Source organism: Sarcophilus harrisii, chromosome 3 (assembly GCF_902635505.1).
Source record: "Sarcophilus harrisii chromosome 3, mSarHar1.11, whole genome shotgun sequence".
Lineage (NCBI taxonomy): Eukaryota > Metazoa > Chordata > Mammalia > Dasyuromorphia > Dasyuridae > Sarcophilus > Sarcophilus harrisii.
In genome coordinates this window covers 497,200,531-497,227,895 of record NC_045428.1, presented here as the reverse complement: position 1 = coordinate 497,227,895, position 27,365 = coordinate 497,200,531, and the positions used below count along the sequence as shown (strand labels likewise).

General features: G+C 38.7%; 1 protein-coding gene across 1 annotated transcript in view; it reads right to left on the bottom strand.

Moving 5' to 3' along the window:
* Window positions 1-27,365, bottom strand: part of LOC100932093 (olfactory guanylyl cyclase GC-D-like) — a 62,700-nt gene that overhangs the window by 13,449 nt on the left and 21,886 nt on the right. The window contains exons 10-15 of the mRNA XM_031961410.1: window positions 26,395-26,544; window positions 19,019-19,167; window positions 16,343-16,506; window positions 12,389-12,581; window positions 2,678-2,852; window positions 86-184 (exon numbers count right to left, since the gene is read on the bottom strand). Of these exons, the coding sequence (XP_031817270.1) occupies window positions 86-184; window positions 2,678-2,852; window positions 12,389-12,581; window positions 16,343-16,506; window positions 19,019-19,167; window positions 26,395-26,544 (930 nt within the window). The remainder of the gene's footprint in view (window positions 1-85; window positions 185-2,677; window positions 2,853-12,388; window positions 12,582-16,342; window positions 16,507-19,018; window positions 19,168-26,394; window positions 26,545-27,365) is intronic.

Sequence of the window (27,365 nt, the reverse complement as noted above, 5' to 3'; positions counted from 1 at the left end):
TCCAGGTCAGTGGAGGGAGGAGATATGCACATAAAATCATGGGGTCTTGAAGTAGTGACATCTCATCATGCAATCCCCTACTCACGTAGTCCTGTGGACTCCATCCTGGATGCAGTGTTTACTGTGTCTCCAAAAAGGCAGTAGCGAGGCATAGTGAGACCCACAACACCTGCCACACAGGGCCCTGAAACCCCAAATCCCACCCCAGTGATCACAGGAATTAGAAGCAGAAAGAACCTCACAGATCTTAGATCTTAGATCAGCCATAATCATCTAAGACCACAAATTTCTTGATAGTTTTTCAACTGATTAGATCTGACTTAATTTGTGTGGAAAGTGTTTTGTAGTTGTGTTCATATAGTTCCTGACTTTCCCTTGGTTTATAGATTCCCAAATATTTTATAGTATCGACAGTTATTTTGAATGGAATTTCTTTTTGTATCTTTTGCTACTGGACTTCATTAGAAATATATAAAAATGCTGATGATTTATGTAGATTTATTTTGTATTCTGCAACTTTGCTAAAATTGTGAATTATTTCTAGTAGTTTTTTTAGTTGGTTCTCTAGGGTTCTCTAAGAATATCGTCATATCATCTGCAAAGAGTGATAATTTGGTTTCCTCATTATCTACTCTAATTCCTTTAATCTCCTTTTCTTCTCTTATTGCCAAAGCTAACATTTCTAATACAATATTGACTAATAATGGTGATAGTGTGCAGCCTTGTTTCACTCCCGATCTTATTGGAAATGGTTCTAGTTTGTCCCCATTACATATGGTGTTTGCTGATAGTTTTAAATAGATGCTACTAATCATTTAAAGGAAAAGTTTGTTTATTCCTATACTCTATAGTGTTTTTAAAAAGAATGGGTTTGGATTTTAACAAATGTTTTTTTTTTTCTGAATCTATTGAGATAATCATATGATTTCTTTTAGTTTGGTTATTGATATAGTTGATTATGCTAATTAAGACCACAAATTTCAAAGTAGGGATTGGAACCCAGGTCCTCTAACTCCAAATTTAGTGACTATTTATCTCTGTCCCCCATAGAGAGACAACCAGGTGGTACAATGAATAGAGTACTGGATCTGTAGTCAGGAAAACATGAGTTCAAATTCACACGCTTATTGGCTATGGGACCTGGATAAATCATTCTGTATACTTCAGTTTTCTTAACTGTAAGATGGGGATAATAATAGCACTTGCCTCACAGGGATGTGGTGAGGATAACATGAGATAGTAGTTTTTAAAATTCTTTTATACTAGGATAAGTCACATAGTAGGTGCTATATCAATCTTTACTCCCTTCTTCCTTGTCTCAGGATCTAGGGGAATGCAAAGATGAGGCTGGGCTCTCCCTCCTGTTCAGCTGGTAGTTGGGGCAGAAAGTAGATAATAGGAAGTTATCATTGACATTTGGAGGCTAAAAAAAGACCTTGGTATGCTGACCAGCCCCAGACTTCCAGATCTGATCTCTTTATCAGATGCTTACTGGGCTACTTCCTACCTTCCTCCTTTTCCAGTCCTTTGCCCTTCTCCCACTTTCATCACTTGGGAAACACTTGGAACAGTGTTGGTAATAGCTTCCCTTCTGAAGCACAATCGAAAAAGGATTAGATTTGAAATTAGGAAATTAGGCTGAAATTTCGGATTTAATATCTACTAAGTATGAACTATATATGATACTGGGCAAGTCATTTAAATTTTTTTGGGGGGAGGGACTTCTATATTCTCTTCTGTAAATTGCAAAATGTTTGAAAGAAAGCCTCAAGATAGTGGGAAGAACATTGAAAATAGATCCAGGAAAGCTAGGTTAGAATCCAGACTCTGGCCCTTCCTGGCATGTTATTTTTCTAAATCTTATTTTAAAATAAATTAAGTAAAATAGCTATACTTATATGGTGTTTTTAGTTTTTTAAAGTGCTTTACAGACATTATCTCATTTGTTTCTTGCAACAGCCCTGGGAGATAGGTGCTACTTTTATCCTCACTTTATAGTTGAGAAAACTGAGGCAGAATTTTAGTAGTTTATCTAGAGACACATAGCTAAAAAGTGTCTAAGGAAGGTTTTGAACTCCAGAACTCATGGGAATCACTTCAGCATCTTATTCCCTCATCTGTCAAAGAGGAATAGTCAATGTGGAAATATGTTTAGAAGAATTACACGTTTTTAATCTATATTAGATTACTTTTTGTCGGGGGAAGGGAGGGAGAAAACTATGCAGCACAAGGTGTTGCAAGGGTGAATGTTGAAAACTATCTTTGCATGTATTTTTAAAAGTAAAAAGCTATTATTTTAAAAGCTCTTTATACAAATCACTTTATACAAAAGTATAAGTGCCTTTATACATCTTTATATAAAGTATTTCACAGGTAATTTGGAACATTGGATAGAACCTTAGGCTGGATCAGGAAGATCTCAGACACTAACTGTGTGACCCAACTTCTGTCTCAGTTTCCTCATCTATAATTTGGAGACCTACCTTGCAAGGTTGTTGGAGGATAAAGTATGTAAAGTGCTTAGTATAGTATTTGGCACACAGTATGTCCTTAATAAACATTCACTTCCTTCCTTCCTTCTTCATCTCTCCCTGCGGAAGGCACCATACCCCCATCCACAGCCCCTACGACCAGACTCTCCCGGAGCCGTAGGCTGGGATTCCCGGGACCCACTTACCCGAATGCAGGCCAGCCCGGATACGGACGGGCACCTCAGGCACGTGCCTCATGCGGAAGTCCCCCACAGAACTGAGGATGTCCAGGGCCAGATTGGCGATTTCAGCCGCATGCCGGGTGCCGTTCCGCCGAGGCAGCCCCGAGGCCACCATGTAGGCGTCGCCAATGGTCTCCACCTGCACAAGTCAGGGCACCTCCCCTAAGAGACTGTGCTTAGGAAGCAGCCTTCCTCTGCCTCCTTCAGGCTGCTCCTTCTTGACCCAAGAGCTTAAGGCCCCCGGAAGCCTTCCTTGGAAAGCTCTACTCGTTTTTCCCACCCAACCCCGACCCAGTCCACCTCCATGGATGGGGACTAGCCCCCTGTCTCACTCCCCTTTGCTTCCTAGCTTCATCTCTTTCACTGAAGCCCTGACTCGTCATTACCGGGCTCACGTGCATTTCTTCTGGTGGTGTTCAGCCTTTGTTTTCAAGGAGGACCCAAGGCAACATGGGGTGATGTCCTGACTGCTTGCATTGGATTTAAGGGAGCCTCGCTGCCTCTTCCTGAGTCACTGGATCCCAGTGGCAGGACAAAAGGCAGGATGACCGATGATGGCCCGGGATGCAGCTTTGGCAACTTTAATGTGTGACCAAGCTCTAAGCTTTTCACAGTACCTGCTTTAGCCACCTTGGTAGTTCTTGGAACAAATTGTTCTCATTCATCCAATCCACTGAGGGAAGTCTTTGGGGAAGGGAACCCGGCTTGGGGGAGACACCTCTTAGCTCCCTGATACATTTGAGGCCAGTCATTGCCCTCGACCCGGTTTATTCCATGTGCTGAGATGGTTTTACTGGGCGGTGGCCATCCCACCCTACAGCTTTCTGGAGCCATAAGTGGAAGTGGATCCTGGCAGACACCAAAGGTGGATGGCAGCCCTCTCCCCATTCTAGTGCTCGTCTTCCTGAGCACCCCATGCACTTTCATCTGTATAGCACGTAGTGTAGCCAGGTAGTACTAGGAATGCTCAAACTATTTCCAAGAACAGAATACTTGAAAGAGGAAGGGTGCCAGAGTCAAGATGCTAATTGTATGGCCATTGTTATTGTGGTTCAGTTGTACAGTCATGTCCAGCTTCCAAAACCCCATTTAGGGTTTCTTGGCAAAGGTACCAGAGTAGTTTGCTGTTTCCTTCTCCAGCTCATTTTACAGATGAGAAAACTGAGGCAAGCAGGGTTAAGTGACTTAGCCAGTGTCACACAGCCAGTAAGTGACTGAGGTTGAATTTGAATTCAGGTCTTCCTGACTCCAGGCTCAGAATTCCATGTACTATGCTACTTAGCTTCCCCAATATTATCTTTAATCTCTGTAAGTGTCATTTTCTGCATCTGTAAAATAAGAATGGTCCCTTCCAGCTCCAAATTTAAAAGCCAATGGATTTTTTTTTTTTTAATTCCAGAACCTGTGATTTCATTGATGGAGGGAATTCCTGGTAAAGTGACATAAGCTACCCATACAAAATGGTACCCTTCTCCCCTTGGGCAGCTAGGAGGTGCCATAGTGCAAAGAGCATGGGGCTGTGGTCCAGAAAACTCATCTTCCCGAGTTCAAATGCAGCTTCAGGCACTTACTAGCTATCTGTCCTCTGCAAGTCACTTAATCCTGCTTATCTAAGTTTCCTCATCGGTAAAATGAGCTGGAAGAAAAAAATGGCAAATCACTCCAGTATCTTTCCTAAGGAAACTCCAAATAGGGTCACAAAGAATCAGACATGACTGAAACGGCTGAACAACTTCTTCTATAACTAATAGTTTTAGAGAAGCAGTTTGGTGGGTAGCTCAGTAGGAACTCTGGGTCTGAAATCAGGAAGACCTGAATTCAAATATGACCTTAGGTCCTTACTAGCTATGTGACACTGGACAAGTCACTTAACCCCATCTCAGTTCTTTCACCTGTAAAATGAGAATCACAATAGCATCCACCTCCCAGGATTTCATGATGATGAAATGAAATAATAATTGCAAAAAGTGTCTGGAATATAGTGAGTGCTACATAAATCTTAGTTATTATTATTGTTACCTGAGTTCAAATCAAAACACTAACTGCATTACACTGCACAAGTTATGTAATCTTATCTGTAAAATGGAGATATTAGCAGTGTTGAGGATCAAATAAGATAAGGATTATAAGTTCTTACAGAATGCCTGGCACATAGCAGGTACTTAATTAATATTTATTTCCTTCCTTATCCTTCCTTTCTAGAGAGTTCCCTAAAGGCATTGAAAGGTTAAGTGACTTGCCCAGGTTTTTATGGTCAGTCTGAATTTTAACTTAAGTCTTCTTGAATACAAGGCCAGCTCTCTCTCCATGATGCTATCTGCTTCTCTATTGAATCATAGAATCTTAAAAATTAGAGAACATTAGAATCAGTCACAGAAAGTCAGAACAAAACCTTTGGAGACCCATGCTTGTTTCTCCTGCCTTCCTTCACATGGATGGGGGACTCAAGTGCAGAATATTATATATACTCTCATACTAAGTTGACTGATTGCTTATTTTTTGCTGACCCTCTTTTCCCTCCTCTTTTTTATTCTATGTGACAAGAAAAAGGTGAAGAGGGAGTCATATATTTGGAAATGAAGGAGATATAAAAATAAAAATTATTAATAATTTTTTTAAAAGTCATAGAATCTAGGAGTTTAAAAATCTCAGATTCTTAGAATTGCAGAAACACAGGATTCAAGAATGTTAGGCAGGGGCCATGGAGGTCATTTGGTGGAACTTCACTCTGTGCAAAAATTCCCATTATAGCATCTATCCAGCCTCAGCTCGAGCGTTTCCAGTGAAGCTGAAAGCTCACCGCCTCCCAAGGTAGCCGATTCTGTTGTTGGACAGCTGTGATAGAAAATTCTTTCTTCTATTAAATTGAAATCTGCCTCTATGGAATTTCTACTTTTTGCACATGCTTCTGCCCTCCGAGGCCAAGCAGAACAATTTTAATCTCTCTCCTCTGTGATGACAGCTGTCATTTCTATCCACTTTCAACCTTACCTCTCTTTTGCACCCCCCCCCAAAAACCCAACTTCCTACAGTACAGACACTTCTCTGGATATATTCCAATTTGTCAATGTCCCAAGGAGTTGGCGTTTGCCAGAACCCGCTTGCCCAGCTGTCTTTGTTGTGCTATCTCTGGTTTTCATTAGCATCCCTTGGGGTGTCTCAAAAGCGCTGGGTATTGTGATTCTTAGCTGGTGTCTAGCAAGACTCCTCACTCTTAACTTTCACCTTCGGCTACTTTGAAGTCAGGCTTGACTCACTCCTTTCACTAAATGACTTGAGAAACAAGAATGTACAAGACTGCTGCCCAAGAGCTGTGACTCTCCCCATTCTCACTGCTGAGAGGGTGACTCAAGCACTTTGGTTTAATGGAAAGGACTCCAGACTCTGAGTCAGAAATACGGAGTGCTGACATTTATAAAGCTGTGTCACCTTGGGCAGATTACTTTCAGGGTGTTAAATGAGACAAAAACCAGTCTCTCCCCTCATAGAGCTTACAATCTAATGGGGGAGACAACATACAAATAAATACATACAAAGCAAACTATATAAAGAATATATATGAAATGATTAAGAGAGGGAAGGCACTGAAATTAACAAGGGTTGGGAAAGGCTTCTTTCTTTCTTTTTCTTCCTATTCTGAGAATCTAATCCAAAATTGTGGTGAGATATCACTTAAGAGAGTGACATAAAGTCCACTGGAACCAAAGGGTGTTCTAGTCAAAGAACATATATAGCATCAAAAGATATGGATTATAATTTTAGCATTGCCACTAACCAGCTACATGATCTGAGTCGGTTTCTTCTTCTATAAATGGAAATAATCACAAGTATTATCTAGTTTCCAGAACTGTTTTGAGGAGTGTTTGTAATGCACATGTACTGTCTACTTCTCAGATCTGTTTTGAGTAGTGTCGTAAAAATAGAAGCTTGTAATTGTGGTTACGCTTTATAATAACAATGATTAATATAAATAGTAATAATTGAGAAAGAGAGACAAAAGAGAAAAAGAATGGATTATAAAACTAAAGAAAATTGACTATGCTGCTCACTGGCTAATTCAGTTCTGGGTGATTAGAGCCTTCATTTTATTCTGGTAATGAATATGCTGTGTGGCTCTGGCCAAGGTGTCAAGTCTCTCTGTGCTCATCACACTTCATTTTGGGTCACAAATAACTCACATTAATTATCCTAACTATTCCATTAGAACTACTGTGAGGATTAACACATGAAAATGGCTTCCAGCCTGCTTTGCAAACAATACCAGATAAACAGTAACAAGATCCTGATGGAGAGAAAGTCCACCCCTGAGGCATGAGCTGTGAAGGAAGGTTTCTAATAATGCTGGAAGGAATGGGCCTCTGGACATCTGGAAAATGGTGTGCATTTTTTGGCAGAAAGCTACAGAGTGATTGGAGAGAGATCAGAGAAAGGCAGCAGGAGGGATGATTCAGGAAAAGGGGAGATCTCTGTGTAAGGAAAGATTAACCCGAAAGGAATGAAATCACCCTAGCCTAGCTGGGGTGGGGGCAGGAATGACTCAGTACTGCATCCAAGTCTGGTTGGGGAAGTTGAGGAATGATGCTGCATGATCCTAGTAAGATCTTTTTCCTTCTAGGGGCCTCAGTATTATCAGGTGTAAAAAGGGAGAGGAAAGTCTGAACTTTGTAAATTCCACATCTCTTCTAACATTCTCTATTCTGTCTTCTAAAGCCTGTTTTTACTCTAACATAACATGTTTAAAGATCTTCTCCTTCTCCAATATTCTCAACTATAACATTTTCTGTTTTAAGGTTCTGATTTTCTTTATTCTAAATTTTCTTTCTATTCCGATATTGTATTCTAAATAGTTCTGACACTCTATATCTAGTATTTTTCTATTTTAACATTATATGTTCTAAAGTTCCTTCTGCCTCTGAAATTATGTATTTTTTGGATTTCTGCTCCTATAAAAATGCATTTGGTAGAAGGGGTCCTTTTAACTATTGGTATTTATTCTATTCTAATTTTCCCACTAAAGCTCCTCCAATATCACATAATGGTACAGAGAGGATCCTGAATTCCTCCTGAAGGTTGTTAGTATAGTATAAGGTCTGACATGTTCCTCCATTGTGAAAAGGCTTGGCATTCAGACCTGTGATTGCAGACACATATATTTGTCATCAAGGACCAGCCTATTCAAATTTCAAGAATACTCAGCCCTGAGGATTTGCTGAGCCAAGGATGAACCATTAAAAAAAAAAACCTGAATGATATCTTTTTGGCCATTGTAGAAACAACTATAGGATGTCTTCTACTAAAGAACAGGGAGGTTGCATGCTCCATCAGCAGTGGTTGAATTCATATTGATGAAATGAGAGATTTTAAAATGTCCAGGGACTTTTCATCATGATTATTGTATTTTATCCTTCTACTAGATTGGAAGCTCCTTGAGGGTGGGGACCACATCGAGCACCATAGGAAACTGATGAATGGAGCATGTCCCAAAGAGGGTGACTAAGAAGATTTGCTATTTAGCAAGTAGTTGAAATAACAAGCCTTACTTAGCTAGAAAAAAAGAAGGCATAGAGCAAACACGTCTGCTGTCTTCAGATACTTGAAGATCTGTCATATGGAAGAGGGATTAGATTTATTAAGCTTATCCATGAGAGTAGACCTAGGACGATGCAGAGAGACAGATTTAGACTCTATAAAAGGAAAGATTTCCCTAGACAGAAGTGGAATCAGATGCCTCAGGAGGCAGTGTGTTCCCCCTCACTGACCATCTTCAAGAAAAGATAGGCAGGCAATAGAGGGGATTCTTGGTCGGGTATGGATCAGGCTAAACAGCTTTTACATTTCCTTCTTATTCTGAGATTTTATGATTCTTTATTTGTGGCTAAGGGCCTAATGACAGCTAGGTGGTACAGTAGATAGAAATCAGGCCAGGAGTCAGGAGCATCTGAGTTCAAATCCAGTCTTAGCCACTCACTAGCTGTGTGATCCTAGGCAAGCATTTAACCTTGTTTGCCTCAGCTTTCTCAGTGGTAAAATGAGCTGGAAAGGAAATGGCAAATCTCTTCAATATCTTTGCCAAGAAAACCTCCCAAAAGACTCATGAACACAATTGAAAAATGATTGAACAACAAAGGGCCTAATAGTTATTAGGAGACACAATAGTGTATTAGACCTACATGGGACTTGAAGAATTCATGGGTTAGAATCCCACCTCTTCTACATAGTATGTGACTTTGACTTTGGTCATGTTTCTCTGCTTTAATTTTCTCACCTGTGAAATAGGGCTGATCAGTATCAATACCTACTTACTTCACAGCAAAAAACACTGTATCAGGGTTATCCAAAAGTAGAATATATGTTTCAGAAAGTGGTGGATTCTCTCTCACTTAGATATGTTCGATGGGAATTGCTTTGAGATATGATTTGGACAGTGTGATAGGCAGTGTTTGAGACAGATATATCTGGGTTCAAATACTGCCTCAGAAACTTACTAGCTATATCAGTCAATCATTTATTAAGCACCTTCTATGTTCCAGGCACTGTACTGAACACTGGGAACACAAAAAAAGATAAAACATGATCTCTGCTCTTAAGGATTCACAGTCTAATGGAGGAGGCAAAATGCAAACATCTAGGTACAAACAAGATGTAAACAGGTGAGAGAATATATTATTATACGATTATATCAGTAACTAAACATTAATTTGTGACCCAGGCTTTTCTCTCTAGTTTATGTTTAAAATCCTAGTTCTTGTTAGGGTCAGATTGTCGAGGACATGACTGGTGGATGAGCTTAATTAAGGAACAAGCTTACCAATCTTGGCTGGGGCTCATCCAACTAGGTGTCTTAATTTCTGTCTGCTTCATTAGAGTGCAGGGTGACTCAGCTCATAATGGAGAAAACTAAGCAGAGAAGTCCAGATAGAGTGCAGTTTGCTGAAGGCTGCTGCAGGAGAAAATCTCCTCCTTTAACCCATTTAACTCATTGAATGTCCACCAATCGGGGTTGAGTTTCACTCATTAGGGGAGTTTTCGTCAGAAAGTATTTAAGGTATCTTAGGGTTTCTTTTGGCATACTTAGTTACCAAGAAAACCACTGACTCAATTTATTGATTGCTAGCTAGTGTAATTAATAAATTGATTATTAATTATCCAGAAACTCTTCTAGAGAGGTTTATTCATCATAAAGGATGACGTGGAGATAATCAATAGAGGGAAGGCATCAGCATCAAGAATAATCAGGAAGGGCCTCTTGCTGTGAATGGGTGGAACTTGAGAAAGCAAAGGAGACCAGGAGGCAGAGATAAGGAAGGATAATATTCCAGGCATGGGGAAAAATCAGAGAAAATGCATAGAGTCAGATGATGGATTACCATGTTCCAGTAACAAAAGGAGGAGGACTCTGTCACTGGATCAAAGAATAAGGATAAGGAGGAGAGGGTGTAAGAAGACTGGAAAGGTGTGGAGGGAAGATAATTAAAGGCTTTGAACATCAGAGGAATTTATGTTTGATCTTAAAGGTGATAAGGAGCCACTGGAGCTTATTGAAAGAAGTCATGTTTGGTGGAGGGAATCATGATATAGCCAGAACTGACTTTATGAAGATCACTGCTGAGTGGAGGAGTAGGGGGAGAATTTATTCAACAGGCTCTTGCAATAGTCCAGGAGTAATACAAGCAGAATCCATACTAGGATGGTGCAGTGTCAGAGGAGAGAAGGGAGAATATGCAAAAGATGTTACTAAGATGAAATCTAACAGTCTTGGTAGCAGGTCCAATATGAGAGGTTAGAAGAATTGAATTTGACACTTAGATTGTCCACCTGAATGATAGAAAAGATAATTGTACTTTCAGTGGTATTGGGGAAGTTTGGAAAGAGAATTCTGGAAGAAAGATAATGAAGTTCAGTGTGGGACATATTGAGTTTAATGCATCTATGGGGCCTCCATTTTGATAAGTTCAGTAGGAAATCTGAAAATCAATAGTATAGAGATATGATTAAATCCATAAAAGCTGATGAGATCAACAAGGAAAATAGGATAGAGAGATAAGAAAGAGAGACTAGGACAGAACACTGTGGGATATCCAATGTTGATAGGAATGCTATACATGAAGATCCAGAAAAGGTCTTATGGGTAGAAGGAGAACCAGGATAAAGCAATGTCACAGAAATCCAGAAAAGGAGAAGAGGGTGATCCACAGTGTCTAAGGCTACAAGAAAAGTCAAGAAGAATGAGGATTGAGAAAAGGCATTAGATTTGGCAATTAAGAAAATAATGTTGGAGAGAGCAATTTCATTTGAATAATGAAGTTGGAAGCCAGATCATAAAGAGTTTAAGAAGATAAAGAAAGAGTTAGCAGCAAGATTATGTGATGATCAACTATGATAGACTTAGATGTTCTCAGCAATGCAATGATCCAAGACAATTCCAATAGACTTGGGATGAAAAATGCCATCTGCATTCAGAGGGAGAACTATAAAGACTGAATATGGATCAAAGCTTACTATTTTTACTTTTTTGTTTTGTTTGCTTTTTTTTCTTATGGTTTTTCCCTTTTGTTCTAATTTTTCTTTCACAACATTACTAATATGGAAATATGTTCAAAAGTATAGTATACATATAACAATATCAGATTGCTTACTGTCTTGGGGAGGGGGAAGGAAAGGGAAGAAGGAAGAAAAAATTTGGAAAACAAAGTCTTACAATAATGGATGTTGAAAACTATCTTTACATCTAATTGAAAAATACTGTTGAGAGAATAACAGGAGGAGGAAGAGGAGAAGGTAGAGAAGACTACTGTGAGAGGGAAGAAGAAGAAAAAAAAGAAGAAGAAGAAGAAGAAGAAGAAGAAGAAGAAGAAGAAGAAGAAGAAGAAGAAGAAGAAGAAGAAGAAGGAAAGAAGGAAGGAAGAAAAGAAGGCAGGAGGGAGGGAAGGAAGAAAGGAAGAAAAAAGGAAGGAAGGGAAGAAAGGAAGAAGATTATGAGAGGAAAGAAGGAGGAGGAGGAGGAGAAAAAGGAGAAGGAGCAGACATGGGAGAATGAATTACAATTGCATTTTCAGAGGGAATTCCCAAATGGATAAGATCATAAATCTACTTGTGTTATTTGAGTTTTTTTCTGTTTCTTTGTTTTGAAATATAAATATTGTCTCATAGTTGTAACAGTAGTAGTCAAGAGATTGGGATTCAAATTTGACTCTATTTTTAGCTTACTCTAGACAAATCACTTCCTTTCTCTAGTCCTGATTCCATCATTATTAAACAGGTATATTACTCCTTTCACAATCTCTTTCCCTCATAGAGCAGTTAAGAGGAAAGCACTTTGTAAATTTAAAATAATAAAGAAATGGTTATTATAAGTTTCATATTTCATAGTAGATAACAAACATTTATGGAATTAAATCAAATAAAAGTGACTGTTTCATTTGTCATTTATCTCACCCTCCTGTTTCTACCCTCCCCACCCCCAATTCCAAAGCAGTAAACATCACCCTCTGACTTTGATAATTATTGGCTGAGTGGCAATGGCCAATTCTCTTCATGTTGAGTCTCAGTGTGGTCATCTATAAAATTGTGCTTTATGCCTCCTAGGGCTATTGTGAAGAAAGTACTTTGTAAATTTCACAGAACAATCAAATATGGGTTTTATTAGATCTAATCTGCTCCTGGGGCTCAACTTACCTTATACACATCGTGGCTATTCAGGACAGCATCAAACAGTGTGTAGAGGTCATTTAACAGGTCCACCACCTCCATGGGCTCACTCAGAGCTGAGATGATGGTGAAGCCAACGATATCACTGAAGTAGATTGTTACCTGGTCAAAGTACTCTGGGATCACAGTGGTCCCAGCCTTCAGAGCCTCTGCCACAGATCTGGAAGAAGAAAAGGATGAATCAAGCCAAGTCCAGGGGAGAATTGGCTTTGTTTTAAGGGATGGTGTAAATGATGGGCATTGTATTACAATAGCATCTTTCATATCTTTGTTCCTCTCCACTGATATAGCTGCTACCCTAGTTCAGATTGTAATAATTACCTCCTAATAGGTCTCCCTGCCTTAAACTTCTTCCCTTTCCAATCCACACCTGCCTAAGTGATTTTCCTAAAGTACAAGTCTGAAGATGTTGCAATATTGTTAAAAAAAAAAAATCCAATGACTCCTTATTTGATTTTAGGGCAAAATACAAATACCTCCATTTAGCTCCTTACATTCTAGTTCCAGTCAACCTTTCAAGATTTGTTACACATTGCTTCTTTCATACACCCTGTTAAAAAGGACCACCCTGGTTCTTTTATATTTCATTTTATCTCCATCATTGTGCCTTTAAATTGACTGATCTCCTCTTGCCTAGAATGCATTTGCTCTTCACCCCAGCCTCTTAGACTCCTTACCATTCTTGAAAGACCTGCTTTGTTCTCAAGTTCTATGGGAAGCCTTTCCTAATTCCCCCAGGTACTAGTGTGCCCCAAATTGTATATTTTTCATATTTCCAAGAATCTTTTTATCTATGAGTCCGTTTTTGTCTTTGGATACCCTGTCTGTAACAATTGTGCCTAATCAATCTCTATCTCTTTCTGTCTTTGTTTCTGTCTCTGTTTCTCTGTGTCTGTCTGTCTGTCTCTGTCTCTATTTCTGTGGGTATGTCTCTATATAAAGTCATACAAAACACATTTTTACATTAGTTATATTGTAGGGTAGTGGGGAGGCAAGAAAACTAAAGAAAGTAAATGAAAACATATTTCAATCTGCACTCAGTTAATCAGTTTCTCAGTTTGGGGGGTAGTTAACATTCTTCATAATGAATCCTTTGAAATTGTTGTGGATCAATGATTGATTATAATAGCTTAGTCTCTTATAGTTGATGATAATTATAATATTGCTGTTGCTGTGTACAGTGTTCTTTTAATTTTGCTCACTTCACTTTGCATTAGCTCATATAAATATTTCCAAGTTTTTCTGAAACCATCTCTCTTTGTCATTTTTTTATAGTACAATAGTATTCCATCACCATCATCTACTACAACTCATCCAGCAATTCCCCAGTTATTAATGGGAATCCCTTCAGTTTCTATTTCTTTGACACAACAGAATGAGTTGCCATAAATGTTTTTTTTAATACATAATTTTTCTTTTTCTTTGATTGCTTCAGGGGTATAACTTTAGTAGTAGTGTTGATGGATGAAAGGGTATTCACAGTTTTATAGTTCTCTGGGCATAGTTTTAAATTGTTACCCAGAATGATAGACCATTTCACAGCTCCACCAATAGTACATGATATATCTATTTTTCTACATCTCTCCAACATTTGTCATTTTCCTTTTTTCGCATCTTTCAGAGTTGTTTTAATTCACATTTCACTAATTATTAGAGATTTAGAACATTTTTTCCATGACTATTGATGGCTTTGATTTCTTCTGAAAACTGATCATTCATGTCTTTTGACTATTTATCAACTAGAAAATAGTTCTTTTATAAATGTAGCTCATCTCTCTCTACTTGCTATAAAAAATGCCCCCTAATGTTCTATTTTCCTTCTAATTTTGGCTGCATTGATTTTGTTTGTGCAAACTTCACCTCCCAGGATCTCTTGTTAGTCATGAACTGATCTATCTCACAAACATAAAAAAGAATAAAATAAGAGAGAAAACAGAGAACATTAATGAATTATTTTGTGTCTTTAGAGGTAGCCTATGGCTACCCTTTCCTATGTGTGTTGGAAGTTGAACAAATTACTTCCCCTCTGAGAACATTGTTTTTTTCAGCTCAAGAAGGACAATGAACTCCATGATTTAGCCAGTCCTAAGGCTTGGATGCAGTCCCTCCTCCCCTTTGCTTCTTAGAATCTTTAGTTTTCCTCCAAGTCTCACATCAAAACCTATACAATGCAAAAAGCATTTACTAACCCACTCTGCCCCCTTCTCAGATTTTAGGGCCATTTTTCCCTTGTCCCCATTAAAGTAACCCTGTATCTGTTTTGTATGTATATTGGAAATACTTTGATTATCTGTTATTTAAGGATTGGTTGAAAGAATTAAGCAAGTTTATTAGCTCAGAGGGGACTTGATAGTGCTGTTCAAGGAGCTTTAGACTAGTCATGTGAGTGACTATACTTGTTCTCTTGATCCCAGAGGGGAGGAGTAGAAGAAGAATAGCTATCATTTGTAGAGCTTTTAAGATTTGCAAAGCTCTTTATACCTGTTATCTCATTTGGTTTTCCCATAATAAACTTGCAAAGTAGGTGCAATTATTATCCCCCTTTTACAGATAAACACAGAATGAGTTGCCCACGGTTACACAACTAAGAAGTATCTGAGGTAGGATTGGAATCCAGGTCCTTCTGAAAGTCCAGAAGTCCATCTACTTGCTCTGAACAGGGAGAAAGGAGATCAAATGGTAAAGAGGCAAACACTTTCCTATGACTGTCCATAAATAGAATGGGTTGCCTTTAGAGGTGGTTAGAGGTATCTTGAAGAACTTCAAGCTGATGCCAGATGACCCTTTGTTGGGTATGTTAAAAGGGAGGCTACATTTCATGTAGTATTGTTTAGTCATTTCTGTCATGTCCAATTCTTTGTGACCCCATTTGGGATTTTCCTGGCAAAGATATTGGAGTGGTTTGCCAATTTTTTTCTTCAGCTCATTTACAGATGAGGAAATTGAGGCATACAGGGTTAAGTGATTTGCCCAGGATTACTCAGCTAGTAAGTGTCTGATGTTAGCTTGAAACTCAGATCTTTCTGACTCCAGACCCAGTGCCCTACACATTGCTCCACCTGGCTGACCTATCCCTTTCATGTATAGGTTGCAATAATTTGCTGTGGAAGAATCTTCCATACTTGTGAACTCCAATGAGTACTTAAATACATTAGTGAGCTAGAGGATTTGCTAAGTAGGATCATGCTAAATTAGGCAACTGACATCACTTTGTAAGAATTCTAATAACCCTAAGTCTAGTGTTCTTTCCTCCATTCTATCACCTACTAAGAGCTTATGAGATTTCCCAAAACAAGACTAACACAAACTCTCTGGAGGTTTTTTGGGAGGCACTGGGTCTGAAATTAGGAAGCTTGGTCAACATTTTGTCATATTAGCTGTGTGACCACAAAGTATCTGGGTCATTTTTCTTTGCTCATCTGTAAAATAGATAACAATAGGTGCACTCCTTGCCACACACAGAGTAGTTGGGAGGAGAATACTTTGGAAGCATTAAATCAATAGAAGAAATCTATTTATTTCAGGTGTTTAATTTTGTCTCACTCTTCATGACTCCATTTGGGATTTTCTTGGCAAAGTACTGGTCTGGTTTGTCATTTCCTTCTCCAGCTTCCTTTACAGATGAGGAAATTGAGCTAAGTAGGGTTAAATGACATGCCCAAAGTCATACAGCTAGTAACTGTCTGAGACCATATTTGAACTCAGGACCTTGAGTTTTCCTGACTCCAGGTTCAGCACTCTGTGTACCATGGCACATTTAATCTATAGAATCTATAGAAGCTGCTAACAGTAATAATTAATGATAATGATAATGATAATAATAGATTTGCCTAGAATCTCACAACAAGTAAGCAGTTATGGAGGAATGGGTATCAGTCCTGCTGAGGGCTAAGTACACTTAAGCTGGTCCTTCCTACTTACTGGGGAAGCATCTGTGAGAGCAACTTCTCTGTCTTCTGTTTCTCCAGCTCCAGTTCTTCTGTCCTCGCCTGGACCAGGTCCTCCAGATCATGGGAATACTTCTCTAGCAGCCGTAGCATTGAGTCTGCCACACTGCTCTTCTTGCCTTGGTTGATGCTTTTAAACTAAAGATGGAAGGAAGATGTAGAATGGTTCCCCCAATTGAAAAAAAGCAGGACCCCTCCATTGGAAATTGTGCTCTACAGTTTGGAGAATGCTATATAGAACTCCAAGATGCTTTATAACTATAATGCTATATAACTCCAAGATGCAGAGTATTTTGAAGTTATGTAGTTTATGTAGCAATGAAGTTTGTGTAGCAATGGTGCATCATAATAATCACCATAACATTTATGGAGCATTTGAACATTTTTGAAGAGTTATTTATAAATTATTCTTTTGGTCCTATAATCCCAAGATGTAGGGGCTATATGTATTGGAGAGAAACAGAAACAGAGAGAAACAGAAGCAGAGACAGAGAGTAACAAAGACAGAGATAGAGGGACAGAAAGACAAGGAAAGATAGAGAAATTATCATATATAGACTTTCTATATAGAAATATAGACAAAGATGAAGGAAGATTGTAGACTTTCTCACCCAGGAGGTACTTTAGAACACAAACTATCAGGACAGAAAACTCCCTAGAACATAGAATGGAAGAACTGGGAAGAATTTTAACACAGTATCAGAGCAAAAAGGGATCCTGGAACATAAGATGTCAGAACTGAAAGGAACCTTAGAACATAAAACATTAGAGCTGAGACAGAGTGCTAAACTTTTTTTGTCTCACATACCTTGTTTGGCAATAGCTTCACAAGACTATGGACTTCTTGTCAAAATAATGTTTTTAAACAAAATACATAGGAAATATTTATATCAATCAATCACTTATTAAGTACCTACTATGTCTGGACACTCTGCTAAGTGGTGGGGATACAAAAAGAAGTTTAAAAAAACAGTCCTTGTCTTTAAAGAGTTTAAAATCTAATGGGAGAATGAAATAAAACAAATAATATACAAAGCGAAACCAATTATATAACATATAGAAAACACATAGAAAATCAATTGAAATAGTTATCAAAATATTAAAATTTCCAAGTTTGTAGACATACAACCTCCACATCTTGACATTATAACCCAGGTTAAGAACTTCTGTCTGATGTAGTTCAATCCCCTCATTCTATGGAAAGGGAAACAGGCCAGAGAAGGAAAATTTATTGCCGGAGGTCCCACAAGTCAGTGACAGAGCTAGGACTCCTCTCCCTTCTTCTAGCTCAGGCCTTTCACTGCATTCCTTCTCTCACTTGGTTAACCTCTTTTCAACAATTTTTCTAAGAGTAGGGTGGGGATGGGGATGAAGAGGAGGGAAGCTGATGAGGAGGGGAATCAGTGGAGGAAGTCATACTGAGTGAAATCAGTTGGTCCCCTAGGAGTCATTACCCAGTTCAGTCAGCCTCACACAATCCATCACCATGAGGAATATAACATGCACAAACTTGTTGGGTCCCCTCTGCTCCTAATCTCTGCCCTCCTGGGGCTACTACATCATGGACCACAACAGAAGGCCTCACTAGGATTAGAATTAGGGAATGTTAGCACTGGGAGGATCCCCAGAGACCAAGCTGTCCAAGCCCCTTATTTTAGAGGGGAAAGAACAAAGACTCAGAGAGGGAAGGGACTGGGAAAGTAGTATACCACAGTAGAAAGAGCACTGGTTTTTACCATCAATGGATCTCAGACATTTAACAATCTGGATCACAGAAATTCTCTGCACCTCAGTTTCCTCATTTATAAAATGAGGAGGGTGAACTAGATGGCCTCTAAGGCCTCAATGGCAGAAACAGGACCAGGACCAGACCAGGGCTGTCTCTATCACTCATGAATGCCTCAAAGGTGATAGGGATCATGGCCATCCTTTACCATAGAATAAGTATAGGGCACACAAAAACAATGCATAAGTATGAACTGGAGAGGCAGCCTGGGCTAGGGCAAAGAGCTGGCTTGGAGTGAAGAAGATCCAGGTTCCAATGCTAGCTAGGTGATCATGGAGGAATCACTTATTCTCTTAAAGGCAACCCTTTAAGACTAAGTGGTTTCCACAGCCAAGGGAAAAGGAAAGTTGATACCAGGAATAGGAGAGTTTGAACCAGGAATTCCCTGTGGAGATGACTAAATAAATATAAAATGTGTGAATCGTTGTTGTTATTATATAGTACTTTAAGATAAATTTAAAATAATTGTGAGATAGTGTGAATATTATTATACTCATTTTTTTCTCATCAGGATTTAGGAAAAGAACACAAGATGATCTGAGGACCTGAGTTCCAATCCTGACTTTGCTCTTTATGGACTATATGATCTTGGACAAATCACATCGCCACTCTGGGCTAAGTTTCCTCATGTGTAAGTTGAGGGAGATTGAACTATTATGCCCATTTTGCAGAGAAGAGATGTAAGGACCAAATAACCAATCGTCTGACCTGCTCAGGGTCACACAGCTAGTAGGAACCAGTCTCCAAATCCCCACCCTCTTAACTCTGAGCTCCATTTCCTTTCCCCTTCATCATACTGCTTTGGACAGAGCAGACTGTTAATGAAAGGAAGTAGGAGATGGGAAGGAGGGGCTGGCTACTTACCTGGCTGAAGATGTCGTCCAGACTGGGTCTATCTTCTGGATCTTCACTCCAGCATTGTTTCATCAGTCTGAGGCACTCAGGTGGTCCCTGGTCTGGAGACACCACTGGACGGCAGAGGGGAGGAGGGGACACCAGCTTCCTGATGATTTCTGCAGCAGAGACGCATGGGGGTCTCTCCTCTGCATTTCCATGCAGGTGACCTTCCCCACCCCATGCTTGGAATGTATTCACTCATCACTGATACCCAATGAAATCTTCAAGGTCTAGCTTGGATTATGCTTCAGCCACAAAGCTCTCCTTTTGATTCTCCAGGAAATCTCTCCTTCCTCACCTGATTCAGAGTTCTTTGATCTCTCTTTAGCTCTTAACACACTCTAACTTGTGTCATATTTACTTATGTCCATGTCCATGACCATACATGTACTCCTCCTCTCCCCTAGCTCTGAATCAGATTGTAATAGGGGGAAGGCAAATGGCTACCAAGCCTCAGTTTTTCCACCTGTCAAGTGGGTTCTAAGGGCTTCTTCAGATATCAACTTGAAGCTTGATCATTCTCCTTTGTTTAACAGGGAAAGAAAGTGAAATCAGAATCAGAAGAAATCTCAAAATATAGCAAGTTACAGCTAGACAGGACCTAAGAGTTGGTTGAGTCCATTTCACAGATGGAGAAACTGAGGCTCAGAATGGAAAAAAAATTATGTCTACAAGGTCACACAACTGGAGCACAGCAGCACTGCGAGTTAATCTGAGACCTCTTCCCTTTAAGTCCAGTATAGACAACACTGCTCAATATAATGATGAACTCTTTGAACCTCTGTGTCAAGTGCCCAAACATGGGGCACAGAGCAGATGCTTATGAAATATGGTTTGAATTTGTTGGTTGTCTTCAAGGATCTTGGGATTTTATTGATATGGGAAGCTGTCCCAACAAACCACCAGTTCAGATCCTAAACCCTCTGTGACATAGTAGAAATTTTGATGCGTTTCTGTGGCTGAAAAATTAATTCCTGGTGGCCTGCCCTCTGGCGGTGAACCTTTCTACATTCAACTAATCTACAAACCCTGAGGGGCCAGTCCTTAAACCTTTTCCAGCTTGGGATGACCAGCTAGCACCTGTGTCCATCTAGCCTTTGGGAAAACAGAGGATTGCCTCCTACCAGGAGGCAGCATCTTTTAATTAACTAATCTTTTAAATTTATTCAATTCATATTTTAAAAAGCAAACACCCAACTTTCATTATATAATAGTTCCAGGTAGAAATTTTCATTCAGGATAAATAAAAAATAATTCATAGCAAATGAAATAAATCTTAGAATATGTATATTTAATATCTAACAATAATGATGAAATATAAAAAATAGACAATATCTGCAATCATGGTATAACGGATAGTAATTATTCACTTCTTGATTAAAAGAAGAGATCAAAATAATTATGCCCTGCTAAGGTAACATTTTTAATCACATTATAAATATAAGTAAATGTATGTACATAATTACATATATGTATACAGATACATATATGTTTACTTGCTATACCATCTTACTCCCAGTGGATAGAGAACTGAGCCTGCAGGCAGGAAGACCTAAATTCAAATCTGCCCTCAGACACTTCTGAGCTGTGTGATTCTGGCCAAGATATTTATTCTGTTTCAGTTTCCTCAGCTTTAAAGTGGAATAATAATAATAGCACCTCTCTCACAACAATGTTCTAAGGATCAAATAAGCCAATGTTTGTATTGTATTATTGTTTATGCTTAGCATAAAAGCTATGCTTAGCATAGTTTTTAGTTCATAGTAGGCGCTATTTAAATTTGAATGCTCTGAGCCTCTATTTTCCCATCTGTTAAAGGAACATAATTCCACTTATACTGCTTGCATTACAGAGTTGTAAGGGAAGTTTTGCAAACTTTAAAGCCCCATAGAAATGGGTGGTATTATTATTGTGATGACTGGTTTATATACCTCACCTTGCTTTTGCGGGACTCAATTTCCTGACCTAAAAATATTATTTCCTGACCTAGAAATTATTATTATTTCATAATAATATTTGGGGCTACCTATATTTTAGAATATTGTAAGGAACAACTTCCTAAGGGAAGCCTTTTCTGTTCCCTCTAATTTTAGGTATTCTCTCCCTTTTCAGATTGCCTTCTTTTGACTTATTTATAAGCATGTACCCATTTATCCCCAGTAGAATGTCAGTTACTTGGGAGCAAGTCTGTAGTATTTTTAGTCTTTGTAGTTGCAACACTCAGCATATATATATTCCATTGCCCTCAGCTCTTATTTTCCATGTCCCATGTTCTAAGCAAGAGTTGGTGCTTACTTAATAGATATTTCTAGGATTGACTTTGCAAATGACATTTTCCTTATTTTCCTAATTTAATGATAAATAGCCCAGTTTTACATAAACTTCCAAGGAGTGATGTCTGGCCTCGTTTCTAAGTCTTTGGGATTGACCTCTGGAGGCCTAATGGGGGTTGTTGGACAAATGACTGCTTAAAACCCCTTCCTCCTTCCTTCTCCTCCACCTCATAAATATTTGGCAGGAGCCCCAGCACCTGGAACACACATTCTTGCCTCTGGGTGAGTGTTTGTGGATGGGAGAGGGAAGTCCAAGCGGCTGAGGGGCGACTGAAGCTCACTGTTCCAGCCTAGGAGATGCTTGTACAAGACTTAAAGGTGGCAAACATAACTCTGCTCTCCCCACTTTGCTGAGTGAAGAGAGGTTAACATCTGCCTGGGGAAAACTCTCTGCTGGGGGAGGAGTAGGAGGAGAGGAGCAGTGCTAGAGGAGGGAGCAGGGCAACATCTGGAAAAGTAGGCTGTGGACCCCAGCAGGGGGGAGACATCATGCTGGGCTTAGTCTACAGGGATTCCTTGACAATATAACTGCCATGATGGATAAGATGAAAAGGGATGTAGTGTTTCATTCAGCCTGGTCCCCAAGCATCCAGGTCAAAGGCTGACATCTGAGGCTAATAGAGAGAAGAATATCTAAAGTCCAGGAAACCACAGCAAAGTAGTTCATTATTTTCTTATAATGTCAGGATCATAGTGTCATAGAAAGAAACTCAACTCAATGAATCATCAGACCCTGGGTCCCACTGATTCACTGTATGAACATGGGCAAGACACTTTCCTTCTCTGGGTCTCAGATTCAGCATCTGTAAGAGGAGAAGGATTGCTCCTCTTGATAGAGAGGTAGTCAACTTAAATTTTAAAATGAGATTTTTGTCATGATCAATTTATTTTACTTGATTATGTATATTTGTCACAACGATTCCATTTCTTTTTTCTTTTTCAGTGCAGGGCATGAGGAGGTAGTAGGAAGAGAAAATAAATGCTTATTAATTGAAAAATGTAATAGAAGTCTTTAAAAAGATGAGTCAGGTTGAATTAGGTAATTTCTAAAGTAGTTTCCAGCCATAATATTCTATTTCCAAAGGACCTTCCCATTTTATGTTTTATACTGAAATAGTCTACATTGAAGATTTCTTCCAATTCTATCTACCATTATATGTTCTATTATTTGAGGACTTTGTTATGCCTAAAAAATATTTTCTATCTTGTAATTTTCTAGGTGCTAATGTCCCTTCAAGCTCCAACATTCTGTGCTGTATGATCCCTCCCAACTCTGACATTTCACATTCCATGTTCTAAGTTCCCTTCCAGTCTTGCTATTCCATGTTCTATATCCTCAGCACCCCAAGGCAGAGGATAGTAGAACAATAGGGTATCTTGACCTAGACAACAGAATTTTTTTCTTTTGTTATTATTATTATTAAAGCTTTTTATTTAAAAAACATATGCATGGATAATTTTTCAACAATGACCCTTGCAAAACCTTCTGTTCCAACTTTTCCCCTCCTTCCCCCCACCCCTTCCCTTAGATGGCAGGTAGTCCAATACATGTTAAATATGTTAAAGTATATGTTAAATACAATATATGTAAACATATTTATACTGTTATCTTGCTGCACAAGAAAAATCGGATCTAGAAAGAAAGTTAAAAAAAAAAAAACCTGAGAAAGCAAACAAAAATGCAAGCCAACAATAACAAAGAGAGTAGAAATGCTATGTTGTGTCTCACACTCATTTCCCATAGTTCTCTCTCTGGGTGTAGCTGATTCTCTTCATTACTGAACAATTGGAACTGGTTTGAATCATCTCATTGTTGAAGAGAGCCACGTTCATCAGAATTGATCATTATATAGTCTTGCTGTTGCTTTGTATAATGATCTCCTGGTCCTGCTTATTTCACTCAGCCTCAGTTCATGTACGTCTCTCCAGGCCTTTCTGAAATCATCCTGCTGGTCGTTTCTTACAGAACAATAATATTCCATAACATTCATATACCACAATTTACCCAACCATTCTCCAATTATTGGGCGTCCATTCAATTTCCAGTTTTTTGCCACTACAAAAAGGGCTGCCACAAACATTTTTGCACATGTGTGTTCCTTTCCCTTCTTTAAGATCTCTTTGGGATATAAGCCCAGCAGTAACGCTGGACAGCAGAATTTTAATGTAGGTAGCTTCTAGATATTATATTTTTAAGCTGTGTGAAGAGTGGAATTATACACATCTTATATTTTGAATCTCCTCTCAAGATTACCACATTTCTAATCTGGAATTCTGACCAAAAAGCTATTAAATTGTTCATGCTCTTTGATCCAGCAATACCACAAATAAATATGTAACCCAAAGACATCAAAGAAAAAAAAAAACAAAAGGATCCATATGTACAAAAATGTTATAATACTTCTTTTTGTGGTGGCAAAAAGTTGGACATTGAAGGAGTGGTTATCAGTTGGGGAATGGCTGAACAAAATGTGGCATATGATTATGATGGAATACTATTGTATTATAAGAAATGATGAAATTGACGATCTCAGAAAAAATGTGGAAATATTTATATGAACTGATACAATGTGAAATGAGCAGAACCAGTACTGTGATTAGTACCAGTAATAATGTAAAGATAATCAATTGTAAAGGACTTAGCAACCCTAATTAATACAATGATCCATGACAATTCCAAAGAACTCATTATGAAAAATGAAAAAATTTCCAGCAAGAGAACAGATGAACTGTGAGTACAGATTGAAGTATATTTTTAACCTTAATTGTTCTTCCTTTTTTATAACATGGCTAATATGGAAATGTTTTGCATGATTTCACGTGTATAATGGATATTATATTACTTGCTTTCTCAGTGGGTGGGGCATAATGGGCTAAAGGGAAGGAGAACAATTAAGAATTGAAAGTTTAAAAATTAATACTTAAAAGGAAATTTAAAAATAAAAAGATGAGCACACTTCTTTGTGAGCAGTTAATATTAACAAATCTTGATTTAATTGATTTAAGTGACTGACTCATATTGAGTTTGCAGTCTTCTGAAGTTAATCATATCCCATAAGGAGAGTATAAACCTTCATAGCACACATAAGCAATAAGAAGTAAAGGTTATATGGTAGTTTGAAAGCCAATACTCAACGTATTATGTGAAGAGCTTTTCAGTGGTGGGAGATGGAAAAAAATGACAGGTGGGAATTTATCACAGTGGGACTGAGAGTTTGTATGTACAATATGTGATAGGGAGGTTATGATTACTTGTTTCTTAGCCTCTCTGCCTTGTACTTGTTGGTACCTTCTCTGTTTCTCTGAAGAATTGTGTGTCTTGTGCTATGTTGCTGAATTGCACAAGTTCTTAGGCATAGATGATGTAGCAATAATAAATAAGCTCTTGGCAGTGTCAGAACTCAGAGGAGCTTTATAGGCAGAGGCTGAAGGACCTTTATAGATACTGACTGACTCCACCTCCATAAAATAACCAATTACTGAGATCTCACAATTTTCTAATATTCTATATATGGCAGCACAGAGAGGTGAAAGGAGTATTGATCTAATTAGGCCCAGGAGACCTCAGTTTGAGGACTAGCTTTAACACTTATTACCCAATAGAATGTCAATTCCTTGAGAAAAAGAACTATTTCTTATCTTTGTGTATCCCATGAATCTAGCAAAATATCTGCCATTTAGTGAATGCTTAATAAATGCTTGCTGAATGGATAAAAGAATGACTGAATATGCAGCCTTGGGAAAATTCATTTAACCTCTATGGGCCTCCATTCCCTATAAAATGGGAATATTGACATTGTTCAGTCATTTCTGACTTTGTGACCCCATGGATTATAGCATACCAATATATCCATGGGGTTTTCTTGACAAAGATACTGGATTGCTTTGCAATGTCTTTCTCTAGTGGATCAAGGCAAACAGAAGGCAAGTAGCTAATAAGTGAGGCTGTATTTTAACTCAGATATTCCTTACTCTATATCCTACATTTTATCCACTGAGTTATCCAGTTACCTCTAAATATGGGGAAAATAACCCTTAGCTTATTTCCTTCATAAAGTTATTGGGAGAGAAAGGGATTTTTTTGAATTATAAAGAATTATGGCAATTGGAATTCTTGTATACATATGTGATCATGAGTCAGAGTAGCTTTACAATTCACAAAGCCCTTATTTTCGTTGTTATATATCTGCCAAGGTTTTCCAAGAGCTCCCATTGGGAGCTCAAAGACTATCAGGGAAGCAAATTTCCTATCAAACTATACTTCTTTCCTGCCAAACTGTACAGGTTTGGGGTTCAGGTTCAGCTGTAACAAGACTGGATATCTATCATTTCCTCATTGGATGGTGAATTCTGAGGAGGCCATAGCAATACACAATCTTTTTCAGTGAGATGAAGCTAGGCTCCTGGTCATTGGAAGGAAAGCATTTACATTGAGGAACTCTCATGGATCCTTGAACTTGGCTGATGTTTTTGGTATTGGCATAGGGAGCTCCAACTACTGACATTCCTCCATCCACGCAGATCAGACACTTGTCCACAATGTAAAGTTTTAGAGAATTGTCAGGAGCTTTGAGAAGGTATGTGTCTTGCCAAAGGTCACACAGAGGTATATGCCAGAGGCAGGGCTTCCTACCTCCAAGGACAGCACTCTTGGTCCTCTGTGCTACATTGCTTTTCTATCCTTGATTACAACATAATCATTGTTGGTTTCGATACATACAGTTCCCACCAATTTTAAGGAAAGGGGCATTTCTTCACCAATTGAATGACTGGGAACGTGTTAGTGATTAAAATGGGCCAATTCTCAGCGCTGTTTAGCTCTTTTCAGTACAATGGACAGCAGTTACCAAAGCCAAGATTAATCCCAAGAAATAGATTTCTAATGGTGACATTTAAGATGTTAGTGGGAGAGGTCATATTGGATCTATTAGAGGAGGTGAGGGTCCTGAATATACAAGGCCAGTCCTATGGAGAACAGAGGTAAGAAAACGACAGAGGATGAGGTCCTACCTTCCGCAGAGAGTCCTGATGTGCAGTAGGGTGGTCCCCGAGCCAGCACCTCTTGCAAAATTATGGCAAAACTATAGACATCGCCCTTGAAAGTGCCTCTCCAAGGCCCTTCTGCCTCCCTGAGCAATTCTGGTGCAGTCCACAGCAATTCTGCAAAGAAGGCAGAAGCCCAAGAGGAAAGGGGAGAAAGATGACTATGGGTTGCTTGGAAACCCTTGTTCAAATCCAAACTCTGACACTGATTAATTGGCCCACTCTGTGAAACTCAGTTTTTCCCTTCTATATCTCCCCTATTAAGTGAAGAATATGGACTGGATAATCTCTAAGATTCCTTCTAGCTCTGACATTAAAAATTCTAGCATTTCATGTTACATGGAATGGAACTAGCTATTCAGTATTCTAAACTAATGTCCAGTTCCAACTTTCTAAAATTTCAAGGAACTTGGCAAGGTATTCCCTACACTTATCCCATCTATTAGATTATAAATTCTATGTGATGAGAGAATAGGTCTTTTTAATTTCTGTCTTCCCCTTAGCACTAAAGTATAGGTCCTTTATAGGAGAGGAAGTTCAGTAGGGGGCAGTGTAAACAAAATGAATTTAGAATCATAGGACCTGAGTTCAAATCTCAGATTTTCCAGTGTACATATATCACCTCATATATCACCTCACATCTCTGGTCCTCATTGTTTCTCATGAAAAATTAGGAGATTGAATTAGGTATGGTCAAAACTAGGTATGGTCTATAGTTCTATAGATCATAATGTGTATTGATGGACAGAATAATAATAGTCAGCAGTTGCATGACATTTTGAGGTTTACAAAGCACTTTAAAAATATTTAATTTTATCCTCCTGGAAAGCCTAGAAGAATGCCAGTTTCACAGATGAAGCAATTGAGAATCAAAGATTTGTCAGAGGCAAGATTTAAACTCATTCAGGTCTCCTAATTCCATTAGTGCATGTACTATG